Genomic DNA, 27,477 nt, shown 5'->3' on the forward strand with positions numbered 1-27,477 from the left:
TGGAACTCACTTTGTAGACCAGGCTGGCCACAAACTCACAGAGATACACCTGCCTCTGCCAGTATTAAAGACATTTGCCACACTACCTGGCTTGTAATTTTTTTGGGGGGAGAGGAGGGAGAGACAAAGTTTCTCTGTGTAGTTTTGGTGCCTGTCCTGAATCTCACTCTGTAGATCAGGCTGGCCTTGAACCCCGAGATCTGCCTGGCTCTGTCTCCAGAGTGCTGGGATTAAAGGTATCTGCCGCCGCTGCAGCACGGCCGTAATTTTTTAGTTTGATTTGGTTTTAATTTTTTGACACAGGGTTTCTCTGTGTAACCATCTGGCTGTCCTAGAACTTGTTTTGTAGACCAGGCTAGCCTTGAACTCACTGAGATCCACCTGCCTCTGCCTCCCAAATGCTGGGATTAAAGGGGTGCAGCATCACTGCCTGGCTTTATTTTTATTTTTAATTACATGTGTGAGCATTATAGTACAGGTGCCCTCTGAGGCCAGAGACGTTGGATCCCCTGGAGCTGGAGTTACAGGCAGTTATAAGCTGTCCAACCAAATGGATGCTGAGAACCAAAGTCCAGTTCTGCAAGAGCAAGATGTGCTCTTAACTCCTGAGTCAACTCTCTTAAGTCTCATCTGCAGCTGTAATCTTTAAACAGATGTATATTAATGTCTGTTCAGTACTAGGCATTGTTCTGAAATACTGGAAACACAGCAGTGAACAATCAAATCACTACTTCCATGGAAATTCTGTTTTCTGCAGGGCTTGAGCGGGGAAGTTGAGGGAGAACCAGACAAGATCAAGTACATGTTCTTTTTTGGTGGGCGCACACACTAAGAAATAACACCAAGGGCTGGAGAGATGGCTCAGAAGTTAAGAGCACTGGCTGCTCTTCCAGAAGTCCTGAGTTCAATTCCCAGCACCCACATGGTGGCTCACAACCCTCTATAATGAGATCTGGTGCCCTCTTCTGGCCTGCAAGCGAACATGCAGACAGAACACTGTGTACATAATAAATAAATAAATCTTTAAAAAAGAAAAAAACACCGAGCAGGGGGTAAGAGGACTGCGGTGCTATTTTACATACAGTCGACAAGGGGCAGGATATTTATTCATATATGTACATAGAGTAACAAGGGATGTTACCCCTGAAGAGAAATGAGTGAGGAGCCATGTCATCCAAGCCCACGATAGTCATGCAGGATTTGTTATGAGTAAGGCGGAAAATTGTCAGAGGATCTGGTCATACTCCTGTTAAAATTCAGACGAGTTTCGAGGTAAGTCGGTTTTGAAACCTTACCTCACTGCACAGGCAGGCTTCCTCCTCATCTCAGCACATCTTGATTAGAACTGAGTGGACTTGGCTCCGCTCCAACCCAAGGACTACAAAGACCAGCGTGCTTTGCGAGCGGAGCTTGAGCGAAGCTGTCGTTTAGCGCATCACTTCCGCTGCGCAACCGGGTTCTTTGGCGAGTGTGGCAGTAGAAGGGGTTCGTGTGGCGGGAGTGGTGGAGGGCGTGGGGCTGTGGCGCGGGGGGTAACAGGGTCTCAGGGCCTCCAGATCGGCGTCTCGGGGCCCGGTCGACACAGCTGGGCTTGTGTGGGAGGAGGCTGTGAGGACACGTGTCCTCTGCCCCCGCGGGGAGGGGTCTCAGGGTCCTGCTAGGAGCTCCGGTCCCGCGGAGCCCCACCTCCGGGGAAGGAAAGGTGGGGAAGAAATGGGTTTTTCAGCTTCTTGCGACTATTGTTAGTGGTCAGAGAAATGCCTGCTTGAGTTCCTTCGTATGAAGGAATTTTTCAAGGTCTTTAAATAGGGGTTGTAGACAAGCGTTACAGTGGACCCAAATATCGAAACATTCAACAACCGCGTGCGTGGTCCTTCAGTCCGCTGCCTGAATGACGTGACGGCGTTTGGGCTGCTTTCGCCCCCCTTGACTTGCAGTTCGTAACATGCACCTCTAGTTTAATTGTCGGTTGATGGCAGGTGACTACCTTTATAAAATAAACTGTTCTGTGCTGCCTCCCTGGACCTAACAGGATTCTAGGATCTTCCATGCTTATGTTCCTAGAAATACAAGACTTACCCAGCACTCAGGAGGCAGAGGCAGGCGGATCTCTTGAGTTCGAGACCAGCCTGGTCTACAAAGTGAGTTCCAGAATAGCCAAGGCTACACAGAGAGATCCTATCTTGAAAAAAAGAGAAAGAAAGAAAGAAAGAAATACAAGACTTCTCTGCGTTAGACTTTAAAGTAACTATCTCTGTCAGTCCCTGCTAGAATAATCATTACCATTTACTGCAAAAATAAATGCAACTTGCAGAAGTTGTAGAAATACCTTGCAGAAACATCACATCTGAGCTCAGTAAAAACTGTTCTGTTGTTTATGCTACAAATGCTCTGCTGTGTCTAGCCATCATATAACCTCATCTAAGAAGCTTTTCATATAATCACATAAAGTCAAGATATATCCAGTGAGCACTAACAGAGCCAAGAGTGGGAGACTCTGCAAACCTCTCAGGCCTCTTTCAGATCTGATCAGCTTAATGTTTTGTTAGTTTGTGTATAAGTGGCTTTATGTGCCCGTTACAATCCTTCCCCTACCAACTCAAATGTCCCAGATCACCAAATGTATTTTGTAATGTCAGTCACAGTCAACATTGTTAAAGACGTTTGCTTTTATAAGTATTTATAAAATATGTTAAGCCGGGCGGTGGTGGCGCACGCCTTTAATCCCAGCACTCGGGAGGCAGAGCCAGGCGGATCTCTGTGAGTTCGAGGCCAGCCTGGGCTACCAAGTGAGTTCCAGGAAAGGCGCAAAGCTACACAGAGAAACCCTGTCTCGAAAAACCAAAAAAAAAATAAATAAATAAATAAAAAAAAATAAAAATAAAAAAAATAAAATATGTTAAGTACTAGCCAGGTGGTGGTGGCACATGCGTTTAATCCCAGCACTCGAGAAGCAGAGGCAGACAGATGTCTATGAGTTTGAGGCCACCCTGGTCTACAGAGCGAGTTCCAGGACAGCCAGGGCTGTTACACAGAGAAACCCTATCTTGAAAAATCAAAAAGAAAAAAATGTTAAGTATATTATTCATGATTTTTTTGGGGGTGGGGGTTGTTTGTGTTTTTCAAGACAGGATTTCTCTGTGTAGCATTGGCTGCCCAGGAGCTCGCTCTGTAGACTAAGCAGGCCTCGAGCTCAGAGATTCACTTGCCTCTTACCCCTGAGTGCTGGGTTTAAAGACACACACCACCACTGGCCAGCTATGATCCATGTTTTAACAGATGTGAAAACTAAAATAATCCACCCAATAATCACACAGTTAATCTGTGGTACACCTGGAATTGAAACCTAGAAAGTACAGCTCCATGCCCACACCCTTAAGTACAACTGTTGTGAAAACATCCAGTGAGAGACTTTGGAAATTTGCTAGCTTGAGGTAGGTTGACTTGTCTGTTGGGAAAAAAGGAGGAAAAGAACATCTGTCCAGAAAGTAACTTTGTAGGGTGAAGCTCTGCCCAGAGCAAGCTGATATTTGAAAGGACAGTGTAAAACATAGTAAATCCAGATTCATTAACTGGTATACCATAGCTGTTTTAATCTTGAAGCGGTAACATGCCTTGTGGGAGTTGTGGCTCTCTCTCTCTCTCTCGTCTATTAAATACGGGAGGGAAGGGAGGTTAGTAGGAAAACAGGATCCTTAGTCTGAGCACTCCGGCTACACTGGAGACTGCTGAGGCACTGGAGTGAGGGAGGCTCTGTCTTACACTGGTTTTCCTTTCTATTCTGATAGTTTTGGCTTTTATGAGGGCCTCCGCTCCAGCTCCAGCTATGTGGACAGCAGATGAGATTGCTCAGCTGTGCTATGCACACTATAGTGGCAAACTCCCCAAGCAGGGGAAGCCTGAGCCAGATCGTGAATGGACTTTGTTGGCAGCTGTGGTGAAGATACAGTCTCCAGCTGACCAAACTTGTGACACCACTGGTAAGGAAGTGCAAGGTGAGACCAGACCGGATGTGAACTCTAGTGTTGGGTGTTTTCCCATGATCTCCACCAGGTGGCGCAATACTTCTGGTGGTGGCAAACTCAACCACGGAACTGCAGTCCTGGTAGAGACCACCTGTGGGAATCCTCTGGAGAAAGGAGACATATGGACTTATTAAACCTGAACGCTGGGAAGCATTCAGCCTCTGAGACTTCACTTAATGATTTCTTTTTTTCCTTTCAGTGACAAAGGAAGTTGTCTCAATGGGAACAGGAACAAAATGCATAGGCCAGTCCAAGATGAGGAAGAGCGGTAAGCCAGGAGAGGCTCTCAACAGTTATCTCTGCGCAGGGTGTCCATACTGACCTTTAGTCTCCTTGTCAAAGAAACGGGGCCACACTGGTTGGAGTGGCTGACCCCTCATTTCCTACTGATTGTCCTGCCAATGGGAAGACTTCGTTTTTTTTTGTTTTTTTTTTTTTTTTTTTGGTTTTTCGAGACAGGGTTTCTCTGTGTAGCTTTGCGCCTTTCCTGGGACTCACTTGGTAGCCCAGGCTGGCCTCGAACTCACAGAGATCCGCCTGGCTCTGCCTCCCAAGTGCTGGGATTAAAGGCGTGCGCCACCACCGCCCGGCAAGACTTTGTTTTTTAAAACGAGAATTCAGAGCTGAACTTGGTAGTGCATGCCTATAATCCCAACACTCCAGAAGCTGTGGCAAGAAGTTCAAGACTAGCATAGTAAATATCTTGCCTCAAGGGGGAAAAAAGAAAAGAAATAAGTCCAAATCAGAGCAAAAAATCACCAGGAACATACTTCTAAAAGTCAGTAATTTAATGTTTAAACCAAAGGTTCCCTGAATTTAATTGTTCCACATTATATCTAGAAGGAATTAAGGCAGAGTGGCAGGAAGAGGAAGCAGCCTGAGTGGTTTCTGAAGTCCCAGAAAGCAGTCTTGAATTAAATAGACCTTTGGCATCAACAAGAATGTGGATGTCCCTTCCATTCTCCTCGCCATATCTCCTGTATATGAGGGAACCATCTCAGGTCCCGTATGGAAATGTATCACCATGAGCATGAATACAATACCATAGTATGAGATAAATCCATCCCTGATTTACAGATGGAGGATTTCTGTAGCCAGGTGGCACAAGCCTACAATCCCACCAGCTACAGATAGAGTCAAAGAAGAGCTTAACCAGCTTAGTGAAACCCCTTGTCAGGGTTGGTTGCCCAGGCCTTTAAGCCCAGCACTCGGGAGACAGAATCAGGTGGATCTCTGTGAGTTCAAGGTCAGCCTAGTCTATAGAACTAATTCCAGGACAGCCAAGGTTACACAAAGAAACCCTGTCTCAATAAATAAAGTGTCAGAGTTGGTGGTGCACACTTTTAAGCCCAGCATTTTGGAGACAGAGATTGATGGATTGCTGTGGAGTTCTAGCGAGTCCCAGGCCAGCTAGAGCTACACAGTGAGACCTTGTCTGTCACCAAGCCACAAGCTAAGCTTGATTCTCAGGACCCACATAGTAGAAGGAGAAAACTGACCTCTATCTACATGCATATTGTATCACATGTGTACACATCATGGCACATATATACAAAATAAATCAATGAAAATGTAATAAGATATCTTCTTTAAAAAATTGAAGGAATTTGGGGATATAGCTCAGGGGCAGTGCACTTGCCTAGATGCATAAGGCACTAGATCCAATCCCCAAGCACTTCAAAAAAAATTGTTTCTATAAATCTCAACTAGAGGTTGTTGTGGAATATTAGTTAAAGATGTGTTACATTCATTTATGCTATGGAATATTTGTTTAATGATGCAAAGATGTGTTGCATTCTTTTATGTTGCATTTGTTTAACTCTATGAAGCTGTGTTACTTGGCCTGTCTAAAACACCTGATTGGTCTAATAAAGATCTAAATGGTCAATAGCTAGGCAGGAGAAAGGATAGGAGGGACTGGCAGGCAGAGAGAATATATAGAAGGAGAAATCTGGGAAGAAGATCAAGGAATGAGAAAAGAAGGAGAGAGGATATCAGAGGCCACCCAGCTACACAGCAAGCCATGGAGTAAGAAGTAAAGAAAGGTATATAGAATAGAGAAAGATAAAAGCCCAGAGGCAAAAGGTAGATGGAATAATTTTAGTTAAGAAAAGCTGGCTAGGGCTGGGCAGTGGTGGCGCATGCCTTTAATCCCAGTACTCAGGAGGCAGAGGCAGGGAGATTTCTGTGAGTTCGAGGCCAGCCTGGTCTACAGAGTGAGTTCCAGGACAGCCAGGGCTACACAGAGAAACCCTGTCTCGAAAAATCAAAAAAAGAAAAAAGAAAAGCTGACTAGAAACAAGCCAAGCTAAGGCCGGGTATTCATAAGTAAGAATACGTCTCTGTGGGATTATTTAGGAGCTGGGTAGCAGGCCCCCCAGAGAGTGAAACAACAACTATAAGAGGTATTTTTGTTTGTTTGTTTGTTTGTTTCACTTGGTTTATTTGTTTTTTTTTTAATTTGTTTAGTATTTTGAGATAGGATCTCAGTATGTAGCCAAGGCTTATCTAGAACTTGCTATGTTCATGGTATTCCTGCCTAAGCCAGGGATTATAGGCACCATGATAAACCCAGCAACCAATGGCAATTTTGTACCCAAGGTACTTTGACATTGTCCAGAAGAGTTTTTAGTCATCACCACATGGGGTGGGGTGGGGTATTCTTGGCATCTTGTGGGTAAAGGATCCTGTACATCCTAAATGTTTTTGTTTGTTTGAGATAGGGTCTCCCTATGTAGCCCTGGTGTGTGTGTGTGTGTGTGTGTGTGTGTGTGTGTGTGTGTGTGTGTGTGTGTGTTTGAGACTGGGTTTCTCTGTGTAGCTGTGGCTGACCTAGAACTCACTGTGTAGACCATGCTGGACTTGAACTCACAGAGATCCACCAACCTATGCCTCCTGAGTGCTGGGATTAAAGACATGCACCACCACACCTACCTCATCCTATATTTTATAGGCTTTCCCCCTACAACAAAGAATTTTATTGTCCCAAATGTTGAGAAACTCAAGCTGTAAGTACATCACCACTAATGACTGTGACACTTTCTCACAGAGCCTTCGAGGAGGTAACATGGCCATCCTGAGTGCTGGCGGGGTACTGCTGTATTCCGCCAGGCCCTCCAGATCCCAGGCTTCATTTAATCCATATCTCCTGTCTTTGCCACAGGAGACATCCTCAATGACAGCCATGCTGAGATCATAGCCCGAAGAAGTTTCCAGAGGTAAAGTCATACTTCCAAAGAGTCTGGTTGAATATGTCTGGGGGGTGGGGTTTGCATTTCTAATGAGCTCGAAGCTGATGTAGATTATGTCTCTCTGAACTACCAGAGTCCAGATTAGTGTTCCCAAACTTGAGTATGCCTCAGAATCACGTGTTAAAACCCAGGGTTCTTGCCAGGCAGTGGTGGCGCATGCCTTTAATCCCAGCACTGGGAGGCAGAGGCAGGTGGATCTCTGTGAGTTTGAGACAGCCTAGTCTACAGATTGAGTTCTAAGACAGCCAGGGCTTTTACACAGAGAAACCCTGTCTTGAAAACAAACAAACAAAAAACCCAGGTTTCTGGGACCAGGGTTATAAGCTTAGTAATGGAGCTAGTAATGGAGCCCTTGCCTAGCACATCAGAACTTTGGGTTCAAACCTCGGCCCAGGGATGGGAGTAGACAAGATGGCTGAACCTACCTCCAGAGATTCTGATTTCAGTAGATCCAGGGCGAAGTCTGCAATCTTCCTGACCTTTACAAAGGACTCATTTCTGTCACTCTTAGAATGCCAGATCATTATCAGTCTCATTGTTCTCCTTTCCTGTAATTGCCCAGCAAGAGAGCTCTCTTTACCACAGAAATTTGTTTATTCTTTTTCCTCCATTTAACTCATTTTATAGTGCTGGGAGTCAAGCCAAGGGTGCTGCATATGGTAGGCCCTCAGCATGTATGTAAAGTAGCCTGAGCTGCTTCCCCAGCCTAAGTGTTCATTCTGCTATCTTCCAACCCTCAGGTACCTTCTCCATCAGCTCCATTTGGCGGCCGTCCTGAAAGAGGATAGTATCTTTGTGCCAGGAACTCAAAGAGGACTGTGGACGCTCAGACCTGACCTGTCTTTTGTGTTTTTCTCTAGCCACACACCCTGTGAGTATAGTCAAGCCTTAGGAGTAATGTTGTATTGACTGCTTCCTTAGGCTTATCTCACTCATAGAGATATTTCTCCAAAAAACTTCTGGCTGGATATAGCTACAACTAATGGTAGTGATTATTTATATATATGACCACATTTCTACCGGGGGAAAAGCAGAAGGCAGATATAGGGAGGGGAGAAGTCTTCTACTGTTAGTTCTCAAAGTCAAGACTGGACAGCTTCAAGCTTAACCCCACGAAGTACAACGTAATTATTGGGGCTCAAAAGCCCGAAGTCTTACAACAGTAACTTACCCTAAAGCCCATTGCATTCAGTCATCTATTCACTGGAGACGATATTTTTAGTTATGTATTTAGAGAGAGGCTGTGTGCATGTACATGTCCACTGTACACACGTGGAGGTCAGAGGACAACTTGTAGTTAGTGCTTGGCTTCCACTAGGTGGGGTCTACAGGTGGAACCCATCAGGCTTGGCAGCAAGCGCCTTCACATACTGAGCCAGCTCACTGGCTTTTGAGACAGGTTTTTGCTAAGTTGTCCTGGCCGGCCTTAGACTTAATACGTAGGCCCATGTTGGCCTTGAGCTTCAGCAAACTTCCTGCCTCAGTCACCCAAGTGCTGGGAATGTAGGCATGCTCCCCACACCCAGAGTTTTTTGTTTTGTGTATGTGTGTGTGTGTTTTAAGATGGTCCTGCTGTTAGTCCACCTTGCCTTGAACTCCTGAAGTTACAGGAGTGTGGCACCATGTCTGTCTCGAATAAGTATTCTCCATTACTCAGACACAATAGGGCGTACTAAGTATAAAGCAGTGAATAAGGGGCTGGGGAGAGAGCTCAGTGGTAATGTGCTTGCTTAATGTGAGTAAAGACCTGGGGCATAGATCCAAGGTGTCAGCCTTCTAACAAACTACACGGACCAGCGGGCTCAGGGCCGTACTGATCTGTGAGCATCTGCAAAGCAAGAAGAATCCAGACTGTGTAGTAGATGATTCAAAAGGAAAGGTTTCAAGAGTTTTTTGTTGTGTTTTAAGTGAGGGTATGACTGAGGGAGGGGAGAGGTCATTCATGAGAGGTAGACAACTGAGTAGATGTAAGGGAGATTTAGGAGGACAGTTGTCAGACTTCATGATTGTTGTGAAGGAGGCGGCAAAGATGGCTTCCAGGTTTCTCCTCAGGCTTTGAAGGGATGGTGACACAGTGTGCTGAGAGGTGGGAGAGAGAAGAGCTGTGGGGTGGGCGGAGGCTCTCTCTTTGTTAATTGTGGTAATTGGCTTTTTGTTTTTAAAGATCTTAAATAAGAAGTTGGCAACCCTCTGTTAATCTTAAAAACTCCAGAAAGTGTTTTGCTGGATAAAATCTTCAGTCACTGATATAGCTCCCTGCGTTCATGAGTAATCTTTTGCATGTGGCGCCCCCTCCCACCCCACCCGTGGTTTATCTGTAGGAAGGAAGCACACTGCCTAGCAAATGTGACTCTCTGGCTCCCTTGACATTTACTTCTCATTACTAATTAATAATTTGGTGTCTTGGTTAGCTACTTCAGACTCTTACTTTTGTGTTTTATTAGCATGAGTCAGCCTCTCGTACTCAGGCGTCTGTCAAGATCACATCTCTGTGCCTACAGAGAAGGAGGTGGACCCCAAAGAATTCTCCAAAGTTGCTGTCACCTTGTAAGGTCTCTGGAAGTCAGCCAGGCAGCCTCTCCTGTGGCATTTCTCCTTCTGTACCCCTCTTGCCTTTCCCACTCTCTGGTTTTAAAGACTACAAGGATATTCTTTCCACACTGAAAAAGCAACATTTGGGTTGGTTTGGAGAAATAGCCCCCTTCTCAAGGGAGCACGTGCGTTCCCCTGACCTCAGGTTTTCTCTGCTTCCTGTGGGCACAGAGTAGGTTGGACATCTGTAATCCAGCAAAGGGAAACACTGGAGCTTTTGGAAACACTGGTGTGGACTGGAATTGGCAATTTATTGTGGGTTTTTACTGTAGGAATATGCATCATAAAATCCCTAAGATGAGGATATTTTGAATAATGTTTGTCAAATTTACTCAACCGTGAAATAAGCCACTACTGTATTCCAAGGCATTTACAGGATACCAGTCCACAAAATGCCCTTGGGAAACTTTTCTCATTGCAAATCAGTAGTTCTCAGGCTGAGGTATGTAGCTCAGTGGTAGAGTGCTTGCCCAGTATTCACAAGACTTGGTTGTGATCTCCAGTGTCACAAAACAAGTCTTTGCCTAAGCAGGTGAGGTGACTCAGTGGTTAAGGACACTGACTGCTCTTCTAGAGAACATGAGTTCAGTTCCCAGCACCCATCCTGGGCAGCTCAAAACTGCCTGCAAGTCCCGTTTCATGGGACCCAAGACCCTCTTCTGGCCTCTGTAGACACCTGCACACATGTGAATATGAGACAAACACATATACTTCTTTAAAATGTCTTTTTTTTTAAGGCTTCCCTTAAAACTGTAGTTCTTAGCTGAGGATAGTTTCACTCCAATCCCCATGTGTTGGGATTACATGTGTGTGCAACCAGACTGGCTCTGGAGACACTTTTGATTGTCGGACTGGAGGATTATATCATACAGGATCACCTCCGTGGCAAATAATTACCTGACTCAGTTTCATTAGACCCAGGCTTGGGGACACACTTGTGATTGCAGGTGTTAGGAGGCAGAGGCAGGAGGTTCAGAAATTCGAGGCCATCCTTGGCTAATAGGGAGTTTGAAGCCAGTCTGAGTTACAGGAGGTGTTGTCTCAAAACAAAAATTTCATGAGTGTGGAGATTGAGAAACCCTGGTCTAAACAGTGTTTCTAAAACTTCTTTGTGGCAGAAATTTCCATAATTCTCTCATCAAGAAGTTTTAACTCATGGGGTCTAGTAGAGGGGTTTCATCAAGACCTCAGTGGGGTTTTTTTTGTTTGTTTGTTGTTTTTTTTCTGAGACAGGGTTTCTCTGTGTAACCCTGGCTGTCCTGGATCTCACTCTGTAGACCAGGCTGGCCTCAAACTCACAGAGATCTGCCTGCCACTGTCTCCCAAGTGCTGGGATTAAAGGTGTGCGCCACCACCCCACCCCCCCCACCCCCCCCGGCTGACCTCAGCAATTTTTATTAGAGCTTTAGCACATGCATGGGTTTTTGTTTGTTTGTATATATATGTATATCATTAATTTTGTAAAAGATTTATTTACTTATTGTTATGTGACTATGTGTGTGCTTATGTGAGTTTATGGGTACCACTTGCATACAAGTGCCAGTAGAGACCAGGGGTGTCAGATCCCCTGGAACTGGAATTATAGGAGGTTATAAACCACCTGATGTGGGTGCTGGGAACTGAACCTGTGCCCATGGGAGAATAGCAAGTGCTCTTCATCACTGAGCCGTCTCTCCAGCCCTAATGTTAATTTAGTGTTAAAAGAAGCATGTCTGTGGAGGTCTGATGTGTAAAGTGCTTGCTATACAAGCTTTCAACCATTTATGGCAACGTTGAATTCCTAGAACCCACGTAAAGCCAGACATACTAGCACATGTCTGTAATCTTACCAATCTTATGACAGAATGGATTGCTGGCATATGCACTAGGGAACACGATCCCGTGTCACACAGAGGAAGGTGAGTACCAACGCCTGCAGGTGTCCGTTTGCGGATTTTGGTTTTGTATTTATTTGTCTCTCTTTTAGTGGTAGTTACAATCACGCCTGGGCTTCACGCTCATTAGACCTATGCTTTACCGCTGAGCTCATCACCTCTCTGCCTCTTTCCTCACCTCAGTTCAGCAGGGAAAACAAATTGACCTCGGTTTGAGGATACGGTTCTCTAACTTGGGTTTGCATCAGAATGGCCTGCTCAGCTTATTAAAACAGACTTCTGGGTCCAACCTTCCGAGTTTCTCATTCAGCATGTCCATTAGTTCCCAATAATTTGCTTTACACACACACACACTCACACACATACAGTGTTGAGGATTGAACTCAGGGTCTCCTGCATGCGAGACAATCACTCTACCGAGTTATCTCTCCAGCCTTACAATTTGCATTTCTAATTCCTAAGGGACATTAATGTCACTGGCTGGGGAGGCTCGTTCTGAGAATTCCTGGTTAAAGGGTCCCCTCTCATGCAGGTGGGGATGCCTCCATCATTCCAATGCTGGAGTTTGAAGAACAACCTTGCTGTCTTGTCATCAGAAATGGGGTCAACAACTCACCTGTGGAAAGGAGTGATAATCTAGAGGATTCCAAAAATAAAAGGGATTGTGAAGACCCTGACAGCCCTGTAGCCAAGAAGATGAAGCTTGGAGCTCCTGCCAGGGCGCTCTCCAGTTGCATAGCTCACCATGGGATGCAGGAAAGTGGTACAATCAAACCAGATGTCAGCAGCTCTGATCTCACCACGGAGGAACTGGATGCTGCCAATGGAACAGCTCCAGGTAGTTTCAGAGTGGTAGATGTGTATAGAACAGGAGCCAAGTGCGTTCCCGGAGACACCGGAGACTTGAGAAAGCCAGGTGCTGCCTACCACCAGGTGGGGCTGCTTCGAGTAAAGCCTGGCAGGGGAGACAGGACGTGCTCCATGTCCTGCAGTGACAAGATGGCAAGGTGGAATGTCCTTGGATGCCAGGGTGCACTGCTGATGCACTTCCTGGAAAAGCCCATCTACCTGTCAGCTCTGGTCATTGGGAAGTGCCCATACAGCCAGGAAGCCATGAGGAGAGCGTTGACTGGCAGGTGAGAGGCCGTGGGGAGGGCAGTAGAAGGTGTGCGAGGAACCAGGAGAGTCTCCACCTTATTTATTATTTTTAAAGAAATAATTAAGAAAGTATAAGTCTTAGGTTTATATATACAGTAACTTAAAAAGAAAAGGAAACCAGAAATGCTCTGCCATTGGAAATTAAGTGATTTCTTTTGTTAAAAATAGTATTGATGAATATTTAATGTAGAAAGATGTTTGTGATGTTTAAAGAGCAATTTAGAAGATGAAGTGAGCTCCATCTTGGTCTTAAAATATGGATGTGCACAGAAAGCTGTAGGAGGCTGTATATCGATAATTATCTCTGAGTCATGGTGTTATGGGCTGTTCTTCTTTGTTATTGCTGTACATTATCATTTTTCTTCTGTGCATTTCTACAGTAAGCAGAATAATTGCCAGGGCTGGGGAATGTATCTCAGTTGGAAGAGTGCTTGCCTAATTTGAAGGAGCCCTAGATTGAATTTCAGCACTGCATAAAACTGGCCATGAAGGCATAGACTTCTAATCTTAGCATTTGGGAGGAGGAAACAGGAAGATCAGAAGTTCAAGGTTACCCTTAGCTACATAGGGAGTTTGAGGCCAGCCCAGGCTACATGACCATTATACTTAAAAAACACTAAATAATCTCTGTGAATTTGAGACTAGCTTGGTCTACATAATGAATTCCAGGACAGCCAGGGTTACACAGAGAAACCTTTTCTTGAAAAAAAAAAAAAATACTAGTTTTAACCCCAGTACTCAGGAAGCTGTAATGGGGGAGCTCAGTTGAAGGCCAGTCTAAGCTTCATAGCAAGATTCTAAATCTTGGCAAAATAAACAAAGACCCTGTTTCAAAAAAAGATAAACAGTGATGGCTGTACACATGACCACTCTGGTGTGTGCTGTAGTAGATGAGGGCTAGAGAGGCATCATGGGGATATAAGCCTGGGTAGCAGATTCCAAAAGCAGCACCCCAGACAGAACCTAGTGTTCCCACTCCTAGGCATACACCCTAGAGAAGTGAAAATGTACAATCCCACTAAAACATACACACAGATGTTTATAGCAGCATGCTAGGAATAGCCCCAAACAGAAGCAGCCCAGTGCTGCTCAGTAGATCCATGAGCAAGAAAGACTTCACGTATGTCCAGGCATGGCGGCACAGGTCCTTATTCTCAGCTTCTCAGCACTTGGGAGTCAGATGTAGTTGGATCTTTGTGAGCTTTGAGGCCAGTCTGGTTCCAAGACAGCCAAGACTGTAACACAGAGAAATACTGTCCATTGTTAGAAAGTCTTGGAGTACCAAACATGGTGGCACTCAGCCTGTAATCCCAAAACTTGGACGGGAGGATCAGAAGTTATATTAGGGTCAAGGCTAGCCTGAGCTACATGAGATCTAGTCTCAAAAAAAAAGACTAGTGTGCTGATACATGCTACAACATGAGTGAACCATTAAAATACCATGCTAAGTGAAATAAGCCATGAATGTTTGAGTCTGTTGATGTGAAATAACCACAAGAGGCAAGTACAAGCTGGGCGGTGGTAGCGCACGCCTTTAGTCTCAGCACTTGGGAGGCAGAGACAGGTGGATCTCTGTGAATTCAAGGCCAGCCTGGTCTACAGAGTGAGTTCCAGGACAGTCAGGGCTGTTACACAGTCAGGTACATAGAGATCTGGGTTTGTGGTTACCGGTGGCTGGAGAAGGGCATGGAGAGTAGTGGAGGCTGCTAATGGTTATAAAGTTTCTGAGATTTGAAGTTCCTATCTGTGCATTAGATTTGCATCATATGAGCACCTGGCTTGTTCAGAAAAGGGGGAAAACCAACTTACAGTATGGGATGATTTTAGTTTGGGGTGAGTTTGAAGAATTTCTTAGGAAGCCTGTGTAAACAAGGTAAAGTTTAAGTTTCTCAAGTGAAGAATGAAATTTGAGATTTCTGACACCACTGATGGATATTAACTCAGTTTTTAGTTATGCCTTTAGACCAGTAAAATGGGATCTTTTTCCAGTCATAGAATTCCTGCTGGGGCTGGGGATATAGCTCAGTTAGTAACTGCTTGCTAGCGGGCATAAGGCTGTCTGTTTGATCCCCAACACCTCATAAAAAAGGGTGGGTTATCCTGTACACCAGCACTCAGGAGGTAGAGGCAGGGGGATCAGAATTTCAAGGTTGTACTCTGCTGTATTTCAGGTTGGGGACTATACCAGGCTAATTGGGATCCGTCTCAAATAAATAAGTAATAAAATTCAAAAGTTTCATGGCCGGGCGGTGGTGGCGCACGCCTTTAATCCCAGTACTCGGGAGGCAGAGCCAGGCGGATCTTTGTGAGTTCGAGGCCAGCCTGGTCTACAGAGTGAGATCCAGGAAAGGCGCAAAGCTACACAGAGAAACCCTGTCTCGAAAAACCAAAAAAAAAAAATCAAAAGTTCCTACTGTGTGGTATCCTGGCGTTCTTCACTCCCCACTTCAATAAGTAAACTGGTGGATTCACTCGGCCACTAGGGTCTTTGTCTGTCCTAGGGCTCGGGGATGATACGCTTCTCTGAGTCTTCTTCTCCAGGTGCATCTAAACCGAAGGCAGTTCCCTCCTCCTTAGGTGTCAGGAGGCCTTGGAGTTACCCAGAGGCTTTGGAGTTCCTGAACTGAAGATAGAGCAGTCAGGTTTGCTGTTCGAACAGAGCCGCCATGCAGTGCAAGTGCGAAGAGCCGACGGAGCGGGCCGGCTCGTGCCTTGTGGGGCAGGTAAGGAGTCCAGGTTAGCTGACCCTGGAGTAACTGCTCTGACACTGTCCCAGGGCGACAGTGCTAACCCGTGTGTTCCTTGGAAGACACCCACACAGGGTTGAGTGTATGCCCTGGGAGATCCTGGCCAGGCTAGGTGCCCTGTCTTGGCCTTCTTTATGGCCTTTCTTCTTCAGATGAGAAGAACATTGCTTGTCATGCCTATTATGAGAATTAAGAAATTGTACTTATACAATTATTCCGTGTCTACCATATAACACATTTTCAATGAGATTATAAGTTAGGAGCCAGTGAGATGGCTCAGCAGGTAAAGGCACATTTGCCAACAAACCTGATAACTCGAGTTTGATTCCTGGAACCCACATGTGGGAGCAAAGAACCCACCTGCCCTCAGGTTGTCCTCTGACCTCCACACATGCGCCACGGCATACATATGTGTCTCCCAATAAATAAGTATAATGAAACGTTCAATTGTAAGCTATAATAATAATCATCGTGAACTACTGGGTGTGGTGTCGCATATCATAAATCCCAGCACTCAGGAGGCAGAGGCAGGTGAATCTCTGAGTTCAAGGCCAGCCTGGTCTACAGAGTGAGTTGCAGGACAGCCAGCGCTACACAGAGAAACCCTGTCTCGGGGAAAAAAATGATGAACCGTTTGATATCATTGAACCCTGAGGAACCAAGCATCAGATCCAACTGGGTTTTGATGTCATATCTAACTTTCATGGTGCTGTAGAGGCAGAAAAATATTTTTGTGAGTAAAAATATTGTAACATTCATGGGAAACTACACAGGTTTCTATCTTTTATTTTGACCCCAACTCTCCCAACATGTCACCCTCCCTCCTCTTCCATGTATGTGTTTATGTGTTGGTTCTCTCTCTCTCTCTCTCTCTCTCTCTCATTTATTTGGTTTGGTTTGGGGGTTGTTTGTTTGTTTGTTTGTTTGTTTTCTTTTTCTGGAGCCTGCTGAGTCCGGTTAGTGCTGCCTGTTGACATCTTGACTCATCTTAGCTGGAGTTTTGCAGGTAACCATAGCTACAGTAAGCTCCTGAGTGCAGCGGCCATCAAATGTCCAGAGAAGAACATTTCACAGCCCTCCTCCCCATCCTCCAGCTCTCTCCTCCATCTCACCTCTTCCACAGTGTTCCCTGAGCCTTGGGGGTGGGGATGGAGACAGTTGTCTCATTGAGAGATGAGCACTCAGTGGATGCTTGCTCTCAACACTGTGACCAGTTATGAGTCGGTATTAATGGCTGCCCACTGCAGAGAGGAAATTCTCGGGCCAAGATTGAGGGCAGCACTGATCCAGGAGTAGAAAATGTTTTAATCCCAGAATTCCTCTCTCCACAGCTATCAGCTGGAGTGCTGTTCCTGAGCATCCTTTGGATGTGACTGCCAATGGTTTTCCACAGGGAACAACAAAGAAAGAAATTGGAAGCCCTCGGGCCAGGTACAGCTCACTGGGGCTGGGGAGATGGTATCTATGAACTCTTTCCTATCCAACTCTGAGACTTTTTCCTTTCCCCTAAAAGGAAACTACCTGCTCCTTCCCTAGCCCTTGGAAATCCCTCATTTGCTTCATTTACTTTCTCCACATATTTCTGTCTTCTGGACACTTGGTATAAATGAAATGATTTACTGTGTGGTCCTTTGTGTCTGTTTCATCCACGTAGCATGCCTGCACAGTTCACTCGTGTGGTGTGGATTGGTACTTCCTTCATAGATGGCTGAGTAGTATCCACTATATAGCAATGCTTCATTTGACTTCTCTCTCATCAGTGATGGCTTTGGGGGATTTTTTGCTTTGGGCTATTATGAGTAGTGCTGGTGTGAACAACTGGGTGCCTGTTTTTGTATACTTTCATTTCTCTTAGGATTGTACGTAGGAGTGGACTTGCTGGGTCTGTGGTAACCACATGGGTAGCTTTTCAGGAATGAGTGAACCATTTTCCTAGCAGCTCCACCATGGTGTGGTCCCAAAAGCAGTTGCCTTGCATCCCATCTGATGCGTGTGATGTCTGTCTGTTAAGTATGAAGTGCTCTCTCCTTGTTTTGCTCTGCATTTCCCCAATGACTAATAGTATGGGCATCTTGTTAGGTGCTTACTAGCCATTCGTGTATCTTCTTTGGAGAAATATGTGTTATCATTCCTTGCCCATTTTATGATTGGTTTGTCTTTATTTTCAATTTTTAAGTTACGTTTATGTGTCATGTCAGAAGACATTTTGTGGGATTCAATTCTCTGCTTCCACCATGTGGGTCCCAAGGACCAAACTCAGGTCTCTATGGACCAGGTTGGGTTTGAACTCACAAAGATCCAATCCACCTAGGTATGTGCCACTGTACCCAGACCTTTTTAATTTTTTTTTTTAAAGATTTTGTTCATTCTATGTGTATAGGTGTTTTTCCTGCATGTATGTCTGTGCACCATGTGTGTGCAGGACCCACAGAAACCAGAAAAGAGTCCATGGAACTACAGTTGTTACAGACAGTTGTGAACCATTTTATGGGTGCTAAAAATTGAACCTGCATCCTTTGGAAGATCAGCCAGTGTTCTTAAGCACTAAGCCATCTCTCTAGCTCCCTTCTTTTTTTTACTTTTGATGGTGCTCTTTTTTTTTTTTTTTTTTTTTTTTTTTGGTTTTTCGAGACAGGGTCTCCCTGTGTAGCTTTGCGCCTTACCTGGAACTCACTTGGTAGTCCAGGCTGGCCTTGAACTCACAGAGATCCGCCTGGCTCTGCCTCCCAAGTGCTGGGATTAAAGGCGTGCGCCACCACCGCCCGGCTTGATGGTGCTCTTTAAAGCACAAAAGTTTTAAAATTTAATGAAGTCAAATTTATGTACTGTTTTCTTTGTTTGGTTGTACTTTTGGATTCTTATCGAAGGAATCTTATGTAATTCAGACTCACAAAAATGTACTCAATGTTTTTATTTCGTTTTGTTTCCAGCCATCTTTTGTACTTGTTAGGAGACCTGCCATCAGCCTGAAAGCAGGATGTGTGAGCAGAGCAGGTCATGAGAGGTCAGGCCTGCAGGCTTCCTGCTGCACTCTGGCTCTGTTGTGAGTGATAGACTCAGGCTCCTCATCGGCCCCACTCAGCGGCCTGTGGCTTCCATTTGCTCCTTTGCTCAGAGTGAGGGAGTGTTAGTCTTTGCCTTGAGTCTTTACCCTCATGCTTTAAAAGCCCAGCTCAACTCCCAGCACCTCCTGAATTAAAGGGATCATTTGTCTCTAGATTCTTGCGTTGCTGTTCTCCAGCTTGTCACAGTCATTGTTCCCTGTGTGACCTGGAGTGCCTCACGTTCTAACCCTAGCTCTGTCTCCAGTTGTCTGTGTGACTTGGGGGCAAGGCCAGCTGCTTGCTCTGTGGGCCGCAGTGTACTTATCTGTACAATGAGGGTTCATGGATAGACCATGTCTTAGTTAACCTTTCTACTGCTGTGACAAAGCACCGTGACCAAGGCAACTTATAGGAGGCAGCATTTAATGAAGGCTCACGGTTTCAGAGGGTGAGTCCATGGCCATCATAGTGGGGAGCATGACAGCAGGCAGACTGAGAGCTTACATCCTTATCTGTAAGTAGGAGGCAAAGAGAGAATGGGAATATGAATCAGAAGGCAGACTCTGCAGGGCAGCAGGGCTTGGGGATCGGAGGGGCCAATATTTAGATCCTGCCACTGTTTCTCCCAGGTGTCCCTGAGCAGATCACTCCACTTCTGAGCTTACTTGCCAACTGTAAAGCAAGGGTAGCCAATGTGAGAACTGAGTAAGGTAGATACAGCTTGAAATGGCATCTTGCTAAATGATCTTTGTAACATTATTGTGTGCAGGAATTAGAGCTCACTTTTTTGTTTTGTTTTGTTTGTTTTTTGTTTGTTTTTTCGAGACAGGGTTTCTCTGTGTAGCTTTGAAGCCTGTCCTGGATCTTGATCTGTAGACCAGGCTGGCCTCGAACTCACAGAGATCCTCCTGGCTCTGCATCCCAAGTGCTGGAATTAAAGGCGTGTGCCACCAACGTCCAGCTAGAGCTTACTTTGTACTAAGACCTTCAGCTGCTGGGAGAAGCAGGCTCCTTACTGCTCATCCCTTAGTGGCTGCATTATGAGGCCATCTCTGGGAAACTCTGGGGATCTCAGATGGCGTTGTTAGAGATGCAAGAAAGGTGTGTTTACAAACACTGGGATAATAACAGGAATCACATAAAAGATGCTCGTTTTAAGAAGATTGATTTTACTCTGCCTCATAGAAGCTAGTTCTCTTTATTACAAAAAAAAAAAAAAACTCTGTGCCAGTTGAGATAATAGAATATACTGGAAAGATCATGATACAGCTTACTGAATTGAGAAGAGGTTTATAACCATCTCCCCTATCCAAGCCATGTACATGCCAGCAATCACTCTACCACTGAGCTATACTCCCAGACTCTAATTTGCTTTATTGGCGTAACTCTTTTTTTGGAGTGGAGAGGGAGCTGATGATATAGCTCAGGCAGGCTTTGGTCTGGATCCTGCCTCAGCCCCTGAGTGCTGAGTATGTGCATGCAGTATCTTACCATTACTAATGAGATGACTTAAGTGGGAAAACATTCAGAGTTCCTCCTGGTTCTCCAGGGAACAGACTATTGAGAACCTGTACAGGTATGTTCCCAAGAGGGTATTAGGCTGTCGGCACTGGCCTTGGCACTGTGCTACCATGATGGAGGTAAATAAATCCCAGTAGGCCTCCTTCCAGTGAATTGGGTGACATGTTGAGCCTTGATATGGATCTGTCCTCTGGGTGGTAGAGTATGAACGAAATGTTCCAATATACTTCACTAATACTCAGTAATAAACCAGGCTTGGTGGTGCATGCTTTTAGTCCCATCACTTAGGAGGCAGAAACAGGCAAATATTTTTCAAACTGAAGTCTTGACTAACATTTTTTTTTTTTTTTTTTTTGGTTTTTCGAGACAGGGTTTCTCTGTGTAGCTTTGCGCCTTTCCTGGAACTCGCTTTGGAGACCAGGCTGGCCTCGAACTCACAGAGATCCGCCTGGCTCTGCCTCCCGAGTGCTGGGATTAAAGGCGTGCGCCACCACCGCCCGGCTTGACTAACATTTTATTAGTAAATACATATAGTCAAATGATAAAATCATATTTATAATAAAATTACTAGATACATGAAAATTTAACATTTTTGTTGCCTCTGTTGCCTACCCTTGGGGTATGTTCTCTCTAATGTTTAACAGGTGACTTTGTTCTTGAGTATTAATTTTCTGAGTAGTAATTAATTAACCTGGGCTTAACTGGCACCGTTACATGAACATGTGCCAGTATTTGGTTATATGACTTGCTTCAGTCCCAGGAGACTGTGTCTCAGCTTCAGAGTCTCTGTTGGTGCATAGATTCTCCGGGCCACTCTATTCAGGTGGGGAGAAATAAACTTTCTGAGCTCCAGGAGGTTTGAGGTACAACTTTCTGGTAGCCCTGCAGTCACCCAGCACGTAGTTATATAGAAAAGCCTACTGTTTATAGTACTGACTTCCTGCCAGACACACTCACTTTGTAGTCTTTATGGCAATGTAAGCTACTGATTTCTGAAAATCCACATGCTTTAAGTGGGATTTGGGGGGGTCAGGGGTCAAAATAGGGTTTCTCTGTGTAGCCCTGGTATCCTAGAACTCACTCTATAGACCAGGCTGGCCTCTGCCTCCCAAATGTTGGAATTAAAGGTGTAGGCCACCACCAGCCAAGTGGGATATTTGTGTCAAATCCAGGAACCACATATACGATTACACACACACACACCCCTATTTATTCTCTTCTGTTGTTCTATTTATCTCTATAACAAAATCATACTCTTTATGCCTTTTTAGATACTCTCTCTCTCTCTCTCTCTCTCTCTCTCTCTCTCTCTTTCTCCCTACCCCTTCTCTCTCCCTGTCCTAGATTGTCCTTGAATTCACAATTCTGCTCAGCCTACCAAGTACTGGAATTGTACATGCATCACTACTCCTGACTCTAAAAACACACTCAGCTCTAGCTTTAAATAAGATCATCTCTGTTAGAGAAAGTCCTCATGTCGTGTCCTTCAAGACTGTCCTGTCTTGGCCATTCTTGGATTTTAAATCTAAAGGTCAATTTGAGAAAAATAGACATCTTTCAGCATTGTCTTTCAGACCAGAAAACAAGGAAGGCCGCTCTGCTAACCACTATCCCACTAATGGCTCGTAGGAACATGGACTGTGAGCGTATGTAACACTCCTGCCAGGTCAGCGCTTTGTTCCCCAGACTGGATAGTTTTGAGTTCCCAGTTTTTTAGGACTTTTTTTTGTTGTTTTGGTTTTGGGAGACAGTGTTTCTCTCTGTGTATCCCTGGCTGTCCTGGAACTCACTCTATAGACCAGGCTGGTCTCCAACTCACAGATCCACCTGCCTCTGCCTCCCGAGTGCTGGGATTAAAGGCGTGTACCTCCACCACCTGGGTATTTAGGACTTCTTGAAGTTTTTTATTACATTTATTTTTGTGTCTGTGAAGTATGTACTTACAAACACCACGCCATAGCATGTGTGTTAAGGTCAGAGGACAGCTTTGGAAGGCTGGTCCTCTCCTACCATGCAGGTCCCATGGAAGCTGCCATGGCTTCATCCACTGAGCCATCCCACCAACCCAAAACTTAGTTTTCTTTTTTTAAAGATCTATTTTTATTTTATATCTGTTTTATTTTATGAGTATTTTGCTTGAATGTATGTGTACCACATACGTGCAGTGCCCACAGAGGCCCGAAGAGAGCATTGTATCCCCTGAAACTGGAGTTACAGTTGTGAGCCATTCTATGGGTGCTGGGAACTGAAACCAGGTCCTCAGGAAGAGTAGCACATACTCTTGACCACTTAGCCATCTTTTCCGTCTAAGGTTTATTTTTTATGTTTCATTATTTATTTATGTTTATGCGTGTTTGTGAGTATGTGCACATGAGTGCAGGTACCTACAGAGGCCAGAAGAGGGTGGCAGATCCCCTGGATCTGGAGTAACAAGACAGTTGTGAGCCACCTAATATGGATGCTGGGAACCAAACTCAGGTTCTCTGCAAGAGCAGCAAGTGCTCCCAACCGCTGAGCCATCTGCCTAGCCCCAGTTTTTTTTGGATTTCCTAGCAGTACTGAAGATTGAACCTAGAGCCTAATACATGTACAAGGTAAATGTTCTAACCCTGAGCAATAGCCCCAGCCAGCCCTCAATAAGCTTTCATAATTTCATTTTATTATTTTAAATTTTAGTTTTTTTTAAAGATTTATATTTTATTTATTCATTTATTATGTATACAGTGTTCTGTGTGCATGTCACGCCGGAAAAGGGCACCAGATCTCATTACAGATGGTTGTGAGCCACCATGTGGTTGCTGGGAATTGAACTGGGGACCTCTGGAAGAGCAGTCAGTGCTCCTAACTGCTGAGCCATCTCTCCAGCCCCCAAATAATTTTAATTTTTATAATTTCCTTATATATATCTTTCATACCCCCATTAGATTTATTCTATGAAAGTATGTTAGTTATCTGTTGATGTTTAACAAATTATCTACAAAAAAAGCTTCATTAGATAACAATAGACCTTATTCTTCAGAGTTTCTGCTGACTTGGAATAAAAAAATGAATTTAATAGGCGATTGTACCTTGGGATTTGAGAGGTCAATAATTATGTCATGTGGGTTTGCAGTCCTCTGAAAGCTTGAATGGGGTGAGAGGATTTAATTCTGAAAATGCTCAGTCATGTGGCTAACAGGTCAGTGTCACTTGCCAGCAGTCACAACACAGATCTCTAGAGAGCCAGGGTGTGGTGACCCGTGCTATAATCTTAACACTTGAGAAACTGAGGCAGGAGGCTCATGATTCAAGACCAGTCTGGGCAACATATCAAGACGTTTTGTCAGGGGAGGAGGCAGGGGGGAAGAGGAAGAAGGAGGGGAGGGGCTGATGAGACATTTCAGGTCGGATGGGGGATCTGGCACATCCACTCCTGAGCACTGTGATGAGGCCTAGTGTCTCTGATAGTGACCTGGCACCTAGTTATTAGTCAGTGATGTTTACTTTCCTTTTCTGAACAGATCCCGAATCAGCAAGGTGGAACTCTTTAGATCATTCCAGAAGCTGCTGAGCAGCATTGCAGAAGACAAGCAGCCGGACTCTGTCAGGTGACACTGTCCATCCCTCTGTCCTCCTGTCTGTAAAGACTTCTGCTCTGGTTCTGGCTTGTGCATGGTGAGACATCTGGCAGGTGACTCATCCACTCAGCAAGCCTGTGGGCGCTTACTACTTCCCAGAGAAGGGGAGCTTGTAGGTTTGTGTCAATGTCTTACCTGAGTTATAGAGGAGAGACTGCTTGCAGTAAACACAGAAGGGAAGAGGAAGGTTCTGCTTTAGGTTTCCTTACTCACACATTGATTTACTTATTCTCAGATAGGATCTCACTGCCCAGGTTGGCCTGAAACTGAAACTCACTGTACAGGACAGCTTAAGCTCAAACCCACAGCAATTCTCCTGCTTCAACCTCCCAAATGCTAGGATTACAGGCCTGATTTTTTTTTTTCCATTTTATCATTTGACTGATTGGCTGACTTTATGATGCTGGGAATGGGACCCAGGGCCTCTGTTAGGAAGCTACACCTGTTTTCCAGGAGCACAGAACTTAAATACAGCTTGAAATTATCAAGTTCATGGGTCCCACTCTTAACAAAAAAAAAAAAAATTGGATTAAAATAAAACTTAAATCAGTATTTACTGCAAGAACCCTCAATCTCCTCTTTTTCTCCTTCTATTTATTCTCTCTACCTAACAGCCCCGCCTATCCTTTCTCCTGCCTTGCTATTGGCCATTCAGCTCTTTTTTTAGACCATCAGGTGTATTAGAGAGGTAAAGTAACACAGCTTCACAGAGTTAAACAAATGCAACATAAAAGAATACAACACATCTTTGCATCATTAAACAAATATTCCACAGCATAAACAAATGTAACCCATCTTTAACGAATATTCTACAACAAATTACAACTGTTCAGAGTGTCAGACGTTTTTCAGCAGTCAGAGAGGCTAAAGGCTGTAGATGTTCCATAATATTCTTATAAGAAACAGAGCTAAGAAGGTTCTTAATCTCTAGATCCTCTGGAGGAAACTTTAAGTCGGGGCTGGGGTAGACAGCTCAGTGAGTGATAGGAGGAGACTGTCTAAGCATACATGAAACCTTGTATGATCCCCAGCACCACAAAGAAAAGAAAATTTTACCTAATTGGACAAGAGCCATACGTACTAGTGTTCTGTGATTCTAACCTGCCTTAGCATGTATTGCTTTAACCTGAATTCCCTGTAGAGGGAGCAAAGTGCTCTCTCTGCTCTTGCTGTGCTGTTTGAATCTGTTGAATCCAGTTGCTCCAGTGCGAACTGTGTTGATGACATGTGTGCATTAGGGTGCAGAAGCTGGCCACCTACCAGGAGTACAAGGAGGCTGCGTCCGCCTACCAGGAAGCCTGGCGCGCACTCCGAAGGAAACAGCCGTTTGCATCCTGGATCAGAAACCCACCTGACTACCACCAGTTTAAGTGAACTCTTGCTCATATCAGGACCCTTCATATTGACCTGCGTCTCCCTTCATGCTGAGCACACCTCTGCTTTCCTGGTGGTTCAATCAGAGAAGAAAGAAGCGCCGTCTTTCGGTGCTGCACCTCCTCGGTGTCCTGTCGATGGAACCTGGACCTCATCAATCTGCACTTGATTGGAGGAGCTCCTTGCTAAAGTGGCCTCTCCATACTGACTGGCGCTTCATTGGTGCTCTATACTACAACATCAGAGTTCGGAACATGACGCTTTTTAAAGTGATCTGCAGCAGCCCTGGCTTATGTTGTCCTACACTGATTCGGCAAATGTTTATTGGGCTGAAATGATATTAGAATGTCTGGAAACTTTGCAGCTTCTCCTGGAGTAGTGAACATGTATTTCATATTCCCAGCCTTCCTTTGGGAACCATCATTTCTCAGTCCTCAGCAATCAGCTGTAGTTGAAGTTAACTTTACTCTCAGGCTCAGCACAGGACTAGCCTTGGAAAGCTCTGTTCTCAGACCTATCAAGAAAGGTTCGTTTGTTTTTTTTTGGTTTTTCGAGACAGGGTTTCTCTGTGTAGCTTTGCGCCTTTCCTGGAACTCACTTGGTAGCCCAGGCTGGCCTCGAACTCACAGAGATCCGCCTGGCTCTGCCTCCCGAGTGCTGGGATTAAAGGCGTGCGCCACCACCGCCCGGCTGTTTGTTTTAAGACAGAGTCTTACTTTGTAGCTGCACTATCCTTGACTTTCAGCCCTGCATCAGCCTTCCAAGTGCCAAGATGATAGGCATGAGCCACCATCATAACTAACCCAAAATATATCATTCTCTCTTTCCCTCCCTCTCTCCCTCTCCTTCCTCTTCTTCCTACCTTTTCTTCTTGAGACAGGATCCCCTCCTTAGCCCAGGCTGGCCTTCAACTTACTATGCAGCCAAGGATGACCTTGAACTCTGATCTTCCTGCCTCTGCCTCCAAGTGTAACACTATAATTGCTTCCAGTATTCTCCTCTGATCGGTGTCGTGAGGGCCACTATAATCTTGTAACTGCCAGTGGTCACCATCTTTTCCTACCACACAGAGACAGCCAGCTGAGGATAAAGGTAGCTGGCATGGACCGTTGCTGCTTGACAAAGTTCCATTATTTGAACATTGCAGACCACACTTCTCCAGCATCTTTTTCTTTTCATGTTTAATGATTCCCTTTGGGAACGTTTGTTCGGGCTTTGGTAAAGGATAAAAATGTGTACAATGGTAGCCTCTCTAAACAACATTTTGGAAAAAAATTTTCTTTGGAAAAAAATCCCCACCACGGTGGAACCAGGTTTCCATTGTGCCCTCCTAATTACACCAAGAACCGGAAAGTTAGACATTTACTAGACACACCTGATCCCAAGAATGAAATGCCTACAATTCAGATCCAGAGCCTGAGGCCATTAAGGGCAATTGTATTTTTTTTTTTAAATATTTATTATGTGTACAGTGTTCTGCCTGCATGTTTGCCTGCAGGCCAGAAGAGGGCGCCAGATTTCATTACAGGTGGTTGTGAGCCACCATATGGTTGCTGGGAATTGAACTCAGGACCTCTGGAAGAACAGTCAGTACTCTTAACTGCTGAGCCATCTCTCCAGCACCACCACCACCACCCTTTTTTTTTTTCAATTGTTGTATTTTTAAAATGGCTCTGCAGCGGCGTTGGCCCATAGAGCCAAGGTGCCCTACAGCAGGTGAGAGAGACGTACCATGCAGATACGGTGGGTGGCGGCCAAGAGGACATGGCAGAAAGTCACTCACACCATGCACCCATGTGGAAAGTTTTATTGGGGGGGAGGGAGAAGGGAAGAAAGGAAGAGAGGACTTTACTTAAGATGACGTGGTCAGGACGCTGGTGTGGATGCCCAAGGGGCGGGTCTGAATGCTAACATTCCCTAACATTAAGAGTTCAGTTAGTGAATACAGAGATGTCAGAATGGTACAGTATAATGGGAAAAGAGTAAGACATCAGAACCCTCCCTTTTGGGAGCGTATGAGGGGAATGGGCCCATATAGTAAGACTAAGAAACTGTAGTATGTCTCTTCCCAGAAGAAACCCTTTTCCCAAGGTCAGGCATATGGACAAGGGTCTCCATTCCCTTGAGGGCTTGAGGAAAGTTCCTGCTTGCTAAAGCAGTCATTCTTCTTATCTCTAACAAGAGGAACTTGTGATCCTTCCATTAAGATATGACTGGTGCCTACTGTCAAGGTCAATGCTGGATTCCTCAAGCTGCACCCCAGCTCACATGCCC

The 27,477-nt window shown here is 45.0% G+C and overlaps 1 protein-coding gene across 2 annotated transcripts; it reads left to right on the forward strand.

The window, feature by feature from the left end:
• The first annotated feature begins 1,183 nt into the window (after nt 1-1,183).
• Nucleotides 1,184-26,314, forward strand: Adat1 (adenosine deaminase tRNA specific 1). Of its 2 annotated transcripts, none has more exons than XM_052728470.1 (10): nt 1,184-1,485; nt 3,789-3,980; nt 4,225-4,293; nt 7,189-7,243; nt 8,017-8,147; nt 12,275-12,878; nt 15,478-15,623; nt 16,979-17,078; nt 23,713-23,799; nt 25,068-26,314. In XM_052728470.1, exons 2-10 carry the CDS (start codon nt 3,800-3,802, stop codon nt 25,201-25,203), a joined length of 1,509 nt encoding a protein of 502 aa, XP_052584430.1. In that variant the 5' UTR covers nt 1,184-1,485; nt 3,789-3,799; the 3' UTR covers nt 25,204-26,314. The 2 variants fall into 2 exon arrangements, with proteins under 2 accessions (XP_052584430.1, XP_052584428.1); XM_052728468.1 differs by having other exon boundaries at nt 1,185-1,485; nt 3,789-3,995.
• Nucleotides 26,315-27,477: the final 1,163 nt, after the last annotated feature.

The sequence above is a fragment of the Peromyscus californicus genome, unplaced genomic scaffold (genome assembly GCF_007827085.1).
Source record: "Peromyscus californicus insignis strain IS unplaced genomic scaffold, ASM782708v3 Scaffold_8__1_contigs__length_139910024, whole genome shotgun sequence".
Taxonomy (NCBI): Eukaryota; Metazoa; Chordata; class Mammalia; order Rodentia; family Cricetidae; genus Peromyscus; species Peromyscus californicus.

Coding starts and splice junctions, on each gene's coding strand:
- Adat1 (XM_052728468.1), top strand. CDS start 3,800: ATGAGGGCCTCCGCTCCAGCTCCAGCTATGTGGACAGCAGATGAGATT. Junction 15,624..16,978: donor GCTCGTGCCTTGTGGGGCAG/GTAAGGAGTCCA, acceptor CTCTCTCCACAG/CTATCAGCTGGAGTGCTGTT. Junction 17,079..23,712: donor ATTGGAAGCCCTCGGGCCAG/GTACAGCTCACT, acceptor TTTTCTGAACAG/ATCCCGAATCAGCAAGGTGG.